Below are 14,305 nucleotides of genomic sequence, written 5' to 3' on the forward strand. Positions count from 1 at the left end.
ATTTTACACAAGGGATCCTGGGCTCAGAAAAGGCAAGTGTTTTTAATAACTTCTCCTAAAAACTCTAAACTCTTCTAAGTTGAAGGGGCAGTGCCAGGGGACCCCAGCTTTGAAGCCCTGCTGGGGAGGTGCTGAGGTGACTTCTTTCCTGTGGTTCCATCTTGGGTAGGTATAGCAGACCTCACTGAAGCTCTCTGGGCTTCAGCTCTTTCACCTATAAGATGCTCACCAAGGACCCTTTCAGCTCCGAGGTGCTGTTTCTATTATACAATAAGGGCTTGGGGCAGAGTGGAGGGAGTGCTTTATTGGAAGAGAAGATATCTAGTCTTCAGTCCTGGCTTTCTCCCTAATTTTTGGTGACAACTGTCAAGTCTTTGGGCCTTAGTTTCTTATTTTGTAAAATCAGGTGGCTAAGAATGAAGATTTCTTCCTAAACAAAAATTCCATGGTTCTAAAGATCCTGGGTCTCTTCTACCTTAACCCCAAGTAAAAGCAAACTACCACATGGTCACAAATCTCTCTCAGTCCACATCACACCTCTTTGGCTTGGCACCTCCCTGCCCCTGATGACCCAGGAGGATAGGAGAGCTGCTGCACAGCTGCCACAAAAGTCAGACTATTCCCTGGATTCATGACATTTATTTTTTCACCTGCAGATCCATAGTTTTTTTTCCCATAGTTTTGTGGTCAAATATGCTTGGGAAGTAAGTAGCAATGACGACAGAGTGGAAAGGACATATTAAAGAGAGGGAAGCATGTTAAAGAGAAGTAGAAACTAACTGGAAGTGGGACTATGAGCTGAGTGAGAAGTCTAGAGCAGATTCCTCAAAGTTGCTAAATTATGGAGCTAATCATGAAATGTGGTCATAGGAGGAGAAGCAGATTCTGTGAGGGAGACAGGGAGTCCAGCTTTGCAGATGTCTAGAAGGAACCATCTGATGTGTACGGAGACACAATTTACTTATCTATAAACAAAGGGGTTTATAGATAAACCAGAGATAGACATTTCCCAAATGCGGACAACAGACTATAGATTCCAAGGGATCTTAATAGTTGTTTTTGCCAAAGAAAAGGAAAGAAAAGAGTTCTGTAGTCCCATATGTTTGTGAAGTCACAATGTAAAACAGAGATTAAACAATTATGATTTTGTTTTTATTCCATGACCCTGAGAAGTTTTTAAAACAATAGGGTGGGCTGGATGTGATGGCTGTCACCTATAATCCCATCACTTCGGGAGGCCAAGGCGGGAGAAGCACTTGAGACCAGGAGTTCAACGCCAGCCTGGGTAACATAGACAGACTACACCTCTAAAAAAAAAAGAAAAAAACGTAGCCAGGCATGGTGGCTGGTGCAGTGCCCAGCTACTTGGGAGGCTGAGGCATGAGGACGGCTTGAGCCCAGGAGTCTAAGGCTGTTGTGAACCATGATCACACCACTGTACTTCAGCCTGGGTGACTGCAGGACCCTGTCTCTTAAAGAAGGTGGGGGGGTGAACTGTGAATCTCTAAGATGGGAATATGTACAAGACTGTGTTTTCCAAATTAATTTTACCACAGAATCTTTTATTCATACTATAAACATTTACAACAATTAAATTTCAGCCATGTTTTTTGTAATTGAAGCTAGTTTTGGTAAACAAAGTTTTACTGTAACACACCCACATCCACTCATTTACATATTGACTAAGGCTACTTTCCTGCTACAATGGTAGTTACTGATAGAGAGCATATGGCCTTTGAAAAGCCTTTACAGGAATGTTTGCTGACCCCTGATTTAAAGGAATATATCAAGGTGTAGAGAATCCTAGCAGAGCTGAAAGCATCCATTTTCTATGCAGGAGAGTAGGACCCCCCTGAATCAGAAGACGCCTGTTTCTGAAAGCGCTGTAGCACAGAGCCGTGGTTATGAGCAGTCTGGAGACAGACTGACTGCCTGGGTCCAAACCCCCAGCTCTGCAACTTAATAGCTGTAGGATACATCAGTCTCCTTGTGTATGATATGGGAACAGTAATGGTACCTACTTCATAGGGTTCCTGTGATAAATGCATTAATTGTTAAGTAAAAAGCACTTAGAACAGTACCTGACATATTAGAAGCACTTTATAAAGATCAGTTATTATTATTTTCTTTCTCACTTTATAGAAAGACAGTAAGCTTCTGTCCTAAGGGTATGCAGGCAGAGCCTGGTCTGAGAGACTAAAGCTAAACTATGACTACTATGGTCTGTCCCAGCTTGAAACACAGACTCCAGGATTCTAAGATTCTAAAATGTTATGGCTTAAAATGCTATGATTTTATGATTCTTTAAAGTTAACAGGCCAACGATGCTGATGACTTTCCTTTATGCTCCTGGAGAATGTGCTCTGGAATTTTTCTCTTCCCTGGGGAAGCTGGATTACCCACTCTATGCCACAAGGACAGCCATATTACAAAGTGGTGAGACCATCCCTCTGAGGAAAATCAAAAAGCTCCAAGACACTGCAGCAGAATTTGGTTCCCACATCTAAGAATAACCTTGTCTGAGAATGTTTCCCTTTCTTTATGTTATGAAATGAGACACACACATACTCAGAATACAAATCAGTAGCCAAAACACCCTTGGCAGTCAAAGAGATGATGCTGCAGAAGGCCTTGCTTGTTTGTCCAGACAGTCTGAGATGGGAGAAGCAGAACTGCAGAGCTAGAAGACTCAGAGATCATTAAGACCAACGTAAACATTTCACAGGTGAGATAATGAGTAGTTGCTGAAAGAGAGAGCTGCTTGTGGGGATCTAAGACTCAGAGCTACTTCCTCTAACCACAGTGGTTCTCAAGGTTACTGTTTGTCAGGAGGATCTTCATGAGGCTGCAGAAACTGCTTGGGGGCCCTCATCCTAGGTTCTGTCAGTAAGTCTGGTCAATTCCTCTCTCAGGGAATATCCTCATTTGGATTACACAGTATCAGAGAACATTTCTAGTGCTGACATTCTAAGTCACTGAGTATTTCAGAAGACTTTCATGAGGAAATCATTGCAGAGGACTTTCCATAATTTACTGGTGGTCCTGTCAATACTGTTGAGGAACACTAAAAATTCCCCTGGAGCTCTAGCCTGAGCTTGGGTAACACAAAAATCAGGATTTATTACTTTGTGCATCTAAGTAAAAGAAGCTGTTGGGCTTGCTGCAAAAAAGGCTCACAGATTTTGCCCAAATGAACTTAGACTCAATTCACTCACTGGAGGCCTGGCTATCCTGAAAGGAATTCTAAGTCTAAAGGTCACAGAATTAAGACTTTGGAATGTTGTGCCTGAAGGACATTAGAGGTTTATATTCAACCTTCTCCCTTTCCGAGAAAGAATCTGGAGCCCAGAAGGACGGATTTTCCCCAAATTGTACAGCATATCAGTACAGAGCTGGGCCCAAAGTTCAGGGCTCACCATGCCCTAGGTAGAGCTTTTGCTGAGTTAAAGTCTCTGTAGTCCAATCTTGGGGATTTAATATACTGGCTTTTGTTGTCCCCATTTCACTAAAGGCAATATCATGAAAGAAAAAAGGAATTCAATCACTAGAAGTCCCAGCTCTGCCTTATAAAAGAGGCTTTGTTTATGATGTCCTATTCTTTCTCTTAGGTTCCTAACCATAATTTTAGAATCCATCAACTGGGATAATAAAAGAATATGTACATTAACAAGATAAAACCTTTTCAACCCTTTCTGCAATCCTTTCTTGCTGTCATAAATCTTTTTCAGTTGTAGAAACCCTACCACCTTCAAAGGCATTGATCCTCACATTACGGATGCCTTTTAGACTAATCGGTTTATTGATCATCAGATTTATATGTCTGGACAAAATAGAGTTCTATGTCTGAATCTTGCTTTGACCCCTAAGACTCCTTGTTGGTAGCCAAGTAAGACAGTGATGAATAAGTAGGAAACCTAATTACAAACAGGCTTGGCAAGTGTCAGTGAAATTGAACTGAATTTGTCAAAGTGCCCTGAATTTTCTGTGGTACTAGAAGCCACAAAATCTGAATGCTGGCAGGAATCTTTTTGAGTATGGGAGGGCCAGTCAACCCCAACTACATTAAAAAATGGCACAGGTTTATACATTACTTGCTTAAAAGAGAGGTAAGACAGGCATGGTAGCTGGTGGGCAGACAGCTTGAGCCCAGGAGTTTGAGACCAGCCTAGGCAATGTGGCAAAACCCCATCTCTACAAGAAATTAAAAAATTAGCTGGGCATGGTGTTGCATGCCTGTGGTCCCAGCTACATGGGAGGTTGCGGTGGGAGGATTGCTTGAGCCTAGGAGCTTGAGACTGCAGTGTGACGTGATTGTGACACTGGACTCCAGCCTGAGTGACAGAGCAAGCCCTTGTCTCAAAAAAATGGTGGGGGTGGGTATATTTTGGTCTTTTTCAGGGACTGTGATAGCCTGTCTGGGAGGGAACAGTGGGATGTGGCTGCTGGACACTTAATGGGAATTCGGAAAGATTTCAACGTAGTAGAAGGCAAGGCCTTCTGTTACTCAGACTTTCCAACTGTGGAAAGGGTTGCCTCTGAAGGGAATGAGTACTCCATTTTTGGAGATGGTTTGCTGGCCAGCTACTGTTAAGGGCAGCTAGAGAGGAGGTCCCTGTTGGGGTGGAAGACACTCAGTACACATCATCTTGCTGAGAGATAAGGAGTCTGATTGCAAGAAAGAACCTTCGAGATGATTTAGTTCAGTTCCCTCATTTTGCAGTTTGAAAAATCAAGGTCCAATGCATGGACATCAATTATCCAAGGTTACACAGAACCCAGTCTAGGATTCAAAGCTTTGGGCTTCCACTCCAGGTTGCTTTCTGCTACACTACAGTAGGTATGCCTATACACATCTATATCCAGATGTTTAGATGTAAGAGAGAATATGTTTATCCACATATATATATATATATATATATATAATCTTACGTATGTTCATTCATTCTACCTGAGGTATCTGGAGAAACTCCTTATGGCTGACATACTCTTTTTTTTTTTTTTTTTGAGATGGAGTCTCGCTCTGTTGCCCAGGCTGGATCTTGCAGTGGCGCGATCTCAGCTCACTGCAAGCTCTGTCTCCCTGGTTCATGCCATCCTCCTGCCTCAGCCTCCTGAGTAGCTGGGACTCCAGGCGCCTGCCACCATGCCCGACTAATTTTTTGTATTTTTAGTACAGACGGGGTTTCACCATGTTGGCCAGGATGGTCTCGATCTCCTGACCTCGTGATCCGCCCGCCTTGGCCTCCCAAAGTGCTGGTATTACAGGTGTGAGCCACCACGCCCGGCCTGACATACCTCTCTTAAAGAGTCAAATCAATCTCATGAAAAAAAGTCAGTAATAGAATCTTAACCTGGGTGATACCTTTTTCTGGCTGTGCTGCTTACTACCTGGGTGGCGTTGGACCTATTACCTTTCTGAGCCTCGTCTTTCAAACTAGGATGAAAATCCACCTAAGTAACTTAGTAGGAGTGTAGTGTAGATTAAATTAGAGGGTGATTATGAAAGTACATTTTACAAAAGGTGAGTTATGTTGTATAAACATAAACTGACGTTGACATCTAGGGGCAATGAAAACTCAGAAGAAAATGACATTGGATGTTGATATGGTTTAGATGTTTGTTTCCTCCAAATGTCATGCTGAAATGTAACCTCCAGTGTTGGAAATGGGGCCTGCTGGGAGGTATGGGATCATAGGGGTGGATCCCTCATGATGGCTTAGCACCATCCCCTTGTTGATGAGTGAGCTCTGATTATTTATAGAGTGTGGCACCTTCCCAGCCCCTTGCTCTCTCTCTCACCATATAATATGCTGGCTTCCTCTTTTACCTTCCGCCATGACTGTACGCTTCCTGAGGCCCTCACCAGAAGCTAAGCAGAGGTTGGTACCATGCTTGCACAGTCTGCGGAACTGGAAGCCAATTAAACCTCTTTTCTTTATGAATTACCCAGCCTCAGGTATTTCTTTATAATAACACAAGAACAGACTAACACAGATGTTTTAAAGAAAAGAAAAAAATACAATGAATTATTCTAGTCTACTTACTTAGTAGATTAATAATTTGTGGAAACACACACTATCAGGCCTTGTCTGGAATATCCCTGTGAGGGCTTGTCCAGCCCTTACAACTTAAGAGCTAAGTTCTCACCACATCCAAAGTCAGTCATTCCTCTATTGAACAGCTCCGACAAGACACAAAGTTCTTCCTTATATGGAGTCAAAATGCCACTCAGTAATTTCTAAACATTCGTCCTCATTTCCCCGGTGGAACCACTTTGTGTTAAAAATTAGATGTGAAGGTGACAACATCAGTTACCCTACTGAGCCTCAGGATGAATATGACGAGTCTGACTGGCTAGCTGGTTTCTGGCCTCCCTGAAGACTCCTCATACACATCTTGGTCCCACAGTGCAGCTTCCACTAGGGCAGTGTTTCTCATACAGAGGGCATTTGTGCCCTGTAAGGGACATTTAGCAATGTTTAGAAACATTTTTGGTTGTCATAATGAGGCTTTCCTACTGGCATGTAGGGTAGAGGCCAGGGATGCTGTTAAACATCCTATAATGCACAGGACAGCGCCCCCATAACAAAGAATGATTTGGTCTAGATGTTAATAGTGCTGAGACTAAGAAGCCCTGTGCTAGAGGGGGAGCCCTCTCTGTCCAAAGACCCACAGACCTTCAAAATGTGCCCTCTGTCTTTTCCCCCTAAAAAGCAGTAATAGTCCTTCCCCAATCAACTTGTTGGCTAGGTGAGTATTTCCTTCTCCCTCCCTCAGTGCTTTGTGTCTCCCCAAAGCTGAGTGCATGATCAAAGAGGATGACCTTTCTTGAATAAGGAGGGCCAATTTTTTGCCTGGGTAAAAGAACCTCTTAAAACAGTATTTATCTCATAAATGTCATTTTTAAAAGCTCCTTTCCTTTCTTCCTAAGAAACAAATCAGTCCCAACCAAGGGGAACAAGAAAAGGAGACAGGCTGTATTTACTGAAAGCCGCAGAGGATGCTTGGTAAGTTCGGTTCTCGGTCCCGGTGTCCACTGGGAGGTGGAAGGTGCCTTCAGTGCCACAGGAAGACGAGTTCTGTGGCCAGGCCTGTTTCATCAGCAGAGTTGCTTAAGGGAAGACACAAGAATGGCATTAGGCAGAAATAAGAAGTGGCCACCACCAATCACAGACACAAAGCAAGGGTCTTGTGCTGGACAGAAACATACAACCCAAGGGGCTTGTTCAGACACACAGGATGGCTCAGCCTTTCTGAGATGGTTAAGTGGGTTAGGAGGAATGCTGAAGTATGTTTCCAAATGATTGAAATCAGGGAAATCTGAATTTATACTAAAAGAGTCAGGATTTTCTACCTACTACTAAAACCACAAAGATGCCCATGAATGCCATCTCCTACTACCTGACACTGTGGCCTAAGGCTCTGATATATTCCTCAGTCACTTTCCCATTAATGTGTAGCAACGTGGGAGCCTTTGTGTGTTCACCAGATCAGCTGAGCACTCTTGGTTGTCTGAAATACCATCTGGAGGTATATTTATAAGCTGCTTTCAAAGACAGGCCCACAAATAATGACCACATTACATGAACCTTGTTGGACTACCATCCCTTCTGAAGGGACTGAGCTGTGGCCATGGTAGCTTAAAAGGCACTGGGCACTGTGTTACACTGAACCTAGTTAGCTAGTGGGTACTCCTTGCTAATAACTCCTTCTCCTGTATACCCAGCTGAGGCCAGACATACTTCTTGCATACCCCTGAATATCTCCTACTCACGTGTTACTGGGTGCCCCATGTGGGATATCTCCTCATGAATTAGAGGTGGTCCTTTGGGCCATTAAGAAAGCACATATGAAATTTGGGGTAGGTATGAAATATAGATGAGGCCCAGTTTAAGATGTGCAGAGACTTCCCAGGCTGACTCAAAGCTCAGCTCGAGACATTTGAAGGATGATAGGTTTTAGAAGTGGGGAGAGACTCAAATAACTTACCTTCGTGGTGTCCTGAGGGGGAAGGAGAAAAGAAACAGAGTTCTGAAGTGGGACTTGCCTAACTTTTCAGACATTTTCTTTGTTATAATTTCAAACACTAGAGGGGAAACATTCTTGACTCAAATTTCTGTTTATGGTAAAAAGAATAATTTTAGCAACATCTTTTCCACTCAAAGTCTTGGGGGGGTCATGGATACGGGGTGTTACATAGTATACTAGCAGAAGGTGGGGGCTACATTGGCAATACGTAAAACATTTAAATAAGAGGTTAAGACAGGGTGTTATGAGAATAAAGTATGCCTATACACTCTCTAATTCCACCAGGACAAGGACATTCTACCTCTAGAGAGATCCCGTAACCCTCTCTGCCCATTCAGGTTACAGGTAATACCTCTGGTTCCTTCTATCCCAGAAGTACTAGGGCCAGAGAAGGTCAAGGACTGTGCTGTTTTTGTTGAACCAAGACTAGAATTATAGCTATTGTAGGCTGACTCTGTGTTTGCATTAATGGCCTGCGATATATACAGCAGATGCTGAGAAATGAGAAGGAAATCATGGGCAGGAAAGTCACACTAAAAGGATAATTCTGTTAAGAGAAATGGAGACTCAGCAGAACTCCATGTAGAGCCCAGGGCCTTTCCTGGACATCAACACATGGCTCTGCAGACAATGCAGGAGGAGGATAGTCCGTTTTAAACAATCATTTTGCGTTTCTTTTCTTTGGGGGGTGGGAAACAGGAAAGGGGTAAAGAATCCAATTAGTGTTAACAAATCTTATAAACATGTCTCCAAATTTAGACTCTGCAACACATGTGGCTGGAAAGCAGTGGCCACCCAAAACAACTCTCTAAAAAGTAAAACATGTAGCTCTGAAAAGTCAGATAAAGCAAGCCCATGCCCTTAAGACCCCACAGGAACACCATCAGGGGGCAGGAGGCCTGAATTTAGCTGTAAGAATTTAGAGAATTTGGAGGTTCTATTCCATTCAAATTTTTTCCTCCAAGTGGTATATACTTTACCATAATTTTCATCATAAGCCAAAAGTCTGACATTAGGCTGAAGGACTGTGTGACCATTAAAGTTAGTAAGTCTAACTTAACTTACTCTTTACAAAAGAGTAAATCACTCTTTTATCCAAAGAGTGACTGAGGCCTACACTGCACTCAGCACTGAGGGGAGCGCCGCGGGTGGGAGGGAACACACCTGGGTCACAGTCACCGCACACAAGGTACTTATGGTCTAGCTGGGGATGCAACACAGCCACACGCCAACCAGGGAGTGAACAAGACAGCATGATACATAGTAAAATAATGTTCCAGGTTAACCAGGAAAGAAGCAAGTGCGACTGTGCCTTTGGTTACTATGTCTTTTCCAACTGATGACGTGAACTATACTATATCTTTTTCTGAATAAAAATATTTTTCTTTATTTTCTTCTGGTTTCATTATAAAGAAAATGAATTAGTATTTTCTGTACGTCTCTGTATGTTTGAATCCTTATAATTTAAATAACTAGATAAATGTGAAAACACATGAAAAAACAAATACTAGCTGTCAACTTGACCTCCCCATTAGTTAGTCGTACCATGTGATCCAGCCCCTCTGTATATAATTCTAAAGTCACCTGTTCTATTGGTGGGAACAATTCAGAGCTCAGCTGTGGGATGAAGACAATTCCAACTGAAGCTTTTAGAGGCATAGTCACAGAGGAGGCTGCTCAGAACGGCATGCCTGCCTTTGCGTGCCTGAAAAGTACCACTTCCTAGAGATGTTTTGTATTTTGAACTGAGGTAGTTAAATATAGGCATATACATATGTAAAGACATTATTAAGCTGTACACTTAAGATTAGTGTACTTTATATACTTTGCTGTCTATGTGTTATCCCTCAATTAAATGAGAGAGAGAGAGAGAGTACCCTTGGCAGTGAAGGGCCATGGGCCCAGTCACAGCATGCTGCCCACATCCAGGTGCTGGGTTGTTCACTTTCCTGGATACGGGGCCCTCACGCCCTCTGACAGTTGAACAATCTGTTAAGCACATTTACAAGGAGACAAGGCAGCAAGGGACCATCATCCTGAACAATGCACTGAGTCAGGAAATCTGAGTTGTAGCCTGGGCTCTGCCACTTAATAGCTGTGGGATCTTGGGCAAGTCACTTAACCTTTCTAAGCTTCAGTTTTGTTGTCTCATAAAATGGCAATAATCATCACTCCTTGATTGCTTCATAGTACTGATGTGAGGGTCAAAAATAAAGTGTCACCTAGTCTTCTAATTTCTAGTTCTGGTATCCATCCCCTCTCCCATCTCCAAAGTTATAGGCTACAGCTCTAACTGAAGCTCTCATCATCTCTCATCTCAACTACTGCAACTGCTTCCTCATGTTAAATCTGCTCCCTCCAATTTTCAAGCTGCATTCAGAGCGATATACCTAAGACCTAAACCTAACCATAAAACCCCCTTTCTTGAAAACATTCCATAGTTCTCCACTGACTCTAAGCTAAAGTTTGAACTCCTGTGTAGCACTCAATGCCCCACCATGATCATCTTGTCCCAGTGACCTCTCTAGACTCTCTCACTGTTGTCAATCTCCTGCCCATACTACAGCCACAGAAACTGCTTATCATTCCGAGAATATGCCAAGGAGCTTCACATCTCCATGTTTTTGTCCACACTGCTACCTCTTCTGGCATGTCTCTCCCCAAACTCCATCTGGTAACATTAATTAATCCATCAATCATGAGCTGAAGACTCACACCTACTATGAAGCCTTTCCTTCTCCCCACCCCTTAAACACAGCTCTCTCCTGCATCCCTATAAACTGACTATCCCAATCCCTGTGATTCTTGGAAGCACCTGTGCTTAACAGCATGTCTTCTCTCCACTAAACTGTGAGCTCCTTGAGAACAAGCCCCTTGTCTTACTAGTCTTCATATTTTCAAAGGGCCATCTTAGGGCCTGGCACAGAATTTTATAAAGTGAAGAGCTCCATCTGTATTCTTTACGCAGATCTATTTCAGATGCTATAACTGGAAGGGGAAGAATGAGAACTTCTCTAACTTATTTTATGCACCCTTCTGTCCAGGTTCACATATCCTGAGGCAAACAAAAAATGACTATATGAGAAACAGGTCTGCGACTAACAAAATTGAAGTAATAAAATTATAAGAGGACAATGTATTAGCATTTAAAGGGACCTCAGAGATCATGTGAAATTAAACAATTTATCTATGGCCTGGAGACATTAGTAAATTGCCCAAGATCACACAGCCCACAGCAGTGGCAAGGAGAAATTTCACAGCTCATCTCCTGACAGATGCGCGATACACAAATTCAATTTCCAGCATCCAAATAATTCAAGGTTAAAAGTTGAGAAAGGGTGCAGAGATTTTACAAAAACATTTTCCTGAACAGCCCAGGTGAGGGTGGTGAAAGTTGCAAGTCCTTCCCATGGTCCCTTCCTGTCTATGACAAAAAGGACCTAGTCAAGTTATACTGCTGGGACCCTCACAGGTGCCCAGAAGTTCCCGTGGTGCCTTGGGCCTGGAGTCCACACTGTCCAGAGAACCCAGTTCTGGTTCCTCATTTATTAGCACGCTTGCCCCACCCACCCCCCTCCACCTCTCAGCATCTTCTAGGAAAATGAGCCCAGAGCTCAAGTTCTGGGCTAAGGGAACAGATTGTATCTCAAATCAACCAGGTCTTCAAACATGTCAGACTGCCGATGGAGATGGAAAATCTGATCCTGGGGCAAACTAGTTTTTTGGGTTCTAATAGGCATAATCCAGGTACTCCTTCACAGAGGCTGCCACAAAGCCAACTGAGGAGCTGTGTACAGGTCCTGGAATTTTTGTTCATTTGTTTGAATTCAGCAGCCAGGTTAGGGTGACAAGACACCTTTTAATGCCATGATCCTTTGCTGCTGCCCTAGGGACGGTTCATGTGTGTCTCCAACCCATGATTTTGGCACCATCAGACATGTTCCTGCATGCTTTAGGAACTGCTGCTGAGCCACCTGGGGGGAGCCCAAGCCTAGGGGATGGGATTTGGGGAGGAAAGGAGAGGGGATCTATCACTGTTACAAGATTAACACATTCATAGGCTGTAATACAGATGAGGAAAAATAGCTTTCCTACCATAAGCTGAATGCAGGAACTGAAACTCTGTTGGATAGAAATGTTAGTTGAAATTACCACTAAGAATTTGTGCAAGGTTGTATACATTGCAGTTACATAAACACGTTTTGCAATAGCAGTTTCTCCCCAGCTTCACAAAAACAGTAAATAAAGATGTGAAGCACTTTTACCCTAGAGAGGGTGACAGACTTGTCATCTGGGAAAGTCCATTCAATGCAGAGAGCCCCTGGATGCCATAGTATCTTCCAGGCAGCTGACCCAGAGCTGCCTGGATGTGAACAAGCCCAAGTTCCTGCTTTTTGCTTGTCTCTTATAATACATTTCAGTTATCCCAGGAACTGCAGAGGGATTTCACATATGACAGAGACTTTGTGTTAGAGGAAGTGAAGGTTCAGAGACAATATCACCATCTTTGGCCTCTAAAGAGCTGTCTGTAAAACCTCTGAGATACGACCAATGCAGAGGCACTCCATCCCTGAAGCCTGTGGGTCACTGTGGTGCTATAGAAGGAGCACAGGTTGTGGGGTCAGACAAGTTGGGTTTGAATCCCAGCTATACTGCTTTTTTTGGAGACGGTGTCTCACTTTGTTGCCCGGGCTGGAGCGCAGTGGTGCAATGATAGCTCAATGCAGCCTCCAGCTCCTGGGCTCAAGTGACCCTTCTGTCTCAGCCTGCTAAGTAACTGGAACTACAGGTGCGTGCCACCAAGCCTGCCTATTTTTTTTAATTTAATTTTTTGTAGAGACAGGGTCTTATCATGTTGCCCAGGCTGGTCTTGACCTTTGGCCTCAAGGGATCCTCCTGCCTTGCCCTCCCAAATCTACTGGTTTTTAGCTGTATAACTTTGGGCAACTTATTTAACCTGTCTGAACAAAGTTGGAGGCAGGAAGCCCTAACTTACAAGACTAAGGTAAAAATGAACGTTTGTAACATGACTTGTGCAGGGCTTGGAACAGGGCAGCTGTTCAGAAAGCACAAATTCCTTTTCCCTACTCTTCTCCAAGTCTGTTGCATGTAAAATGGGAATAGTGTATTTCTACTTTATAGGGATGCTATGAAATCAAATGAGACAATAGGGGAAAATGTTTTTGTCAACAGATTCTCATGAGGAGGTTATTTTATTTTTATCTGTATTAGTTAATCTGTTTATCCATCCCTTCATTTATTTTCAAGCCAGGTTACCATTAATAGGTCCCTAGATTCTAAAAGCCAAGTCTTGATTGGCTCCTACCTCTTATGGGGCCAAAGAGTTCTTAAATAAGATCCCTGAAATCATTAAGAACTTGGGAAAAAGCTCCAAATACCCACATTGCTTTCAGAACCAATGAAAAGAGTGAAATGTTTCCCTGCATCCTGGACAGATGACATCTTAGGATACTCAGAGCTGCTAAAAATAGCTTTCTCTCAAGCAACTTCTTGGTCTCCTTAAAGCAGCTGAAAGAAATTTAAACCTAAGAGCCTGGTTCCTTCTGAAGGTACCTCTCTGCATCACAAATGGCTGGCTCTGGCAGGAAGGTGAGAGTAACCTACACCGTCCTCTCTGACCTTGAGCCAGCTTCTCCATGGTAGGAAGTCCCCCACAGTCAGGAAACCTGCACTGTGAATCCAGAGGCCAGCATTCCAAAATATGCTCTGTGTGTGTGTGTGTGTGTGTGTGTGTGTGCGCGCGCGTGTGTGTAAGTAACTCAAAGGGAAAGGGATCTTCCCAAAGTCACACCAAAATCAGAAGCAAAGCTAGTGCTACAACCTAGGTCTTTCAACTCCGAGTTTGGGGTCTTTAAATACAGTATTCTAGCATTACCCTCTCTTGTGGATTTTGTGCGTTTTTGAGAAAACAGTCTGGGTGACTTTAGTAGAAATATGTTGACTTTTAAAAACAAAATTGGGGAAAATCAAGTTAGATGAGGGCTTACTTTTTGCTTGTTTTAAAATTAAAGCTGAATACACATGCCAGGATGCACTCAATCTCAATCTCTCTTTTTTTCCCTACAGTTTCAGCCTCCTCCTATCTGCACTCCTTTCCCTCTTTAGCCAGTCTAATGCCTTAATTTCTCTCTGGCCCACTGACACAACTATAGTGTAGCAGTTAAGAGCTCATGTGGCACAATGGCAAGGTGCGGGCGGGGCTTGGATCTTTGGGCTAGTTATGTAAATTCTCTAAGCTTTAGTTTTCCCATTTGGA

General features: G+C 43.2%; 1 protein-coding gene across 10 annotated transcripts in view; it reads right to left on the minus strand.

Moving 5' to 3' along the window:
- Positions 1–14,305, minus strand: part of FAM168A (family with sequence similarity 168 member A) — a 198,485-nt gene that overhangs the window by 11,852 nt on the left and 172,328 nt on the right. For 5 of the 10 annotated variants that reach the window (XM_065528705.2, XM_074014687.1, XM_015435468.4 and 2 more), the window contains 2 exons: positions 12,124–12,150; positions 6,986–7,111 (listed from right to left, as the gene is read on the minus strand). The exons of 1 other annotated variant lie outside the window; for it this stretch is intronic. In XM_065528705.2, the coding sequence (XP_065384777.1) occupies positions 6,986–7,111; positions 12,124–12,150 (153 nt within the window). The remainder of the gene's footprint in view (positions 1–6,985; positions 7,112–12,123; positions 12,151–14,305) is intronic. 4 more of the 10 variants (XM_074014688.1, XM_015435469.4, XM_074014686.1 and 1 more) reach the window with 2 other exon arrangements.

The sequence above is a fragment of the Macaca fascicularis genome, chromosome 14 (assembly GCF_037993035.2).
Source record: "Macaca fascicularis isolate 582-1 chromosome 14, T2T-MFA8v1.1".
NCBI lineage: Eukaryota > Metazoa > Chordata > Mammalia > Primates > Cercopithecidae > Macaca > Macaca fascicularis.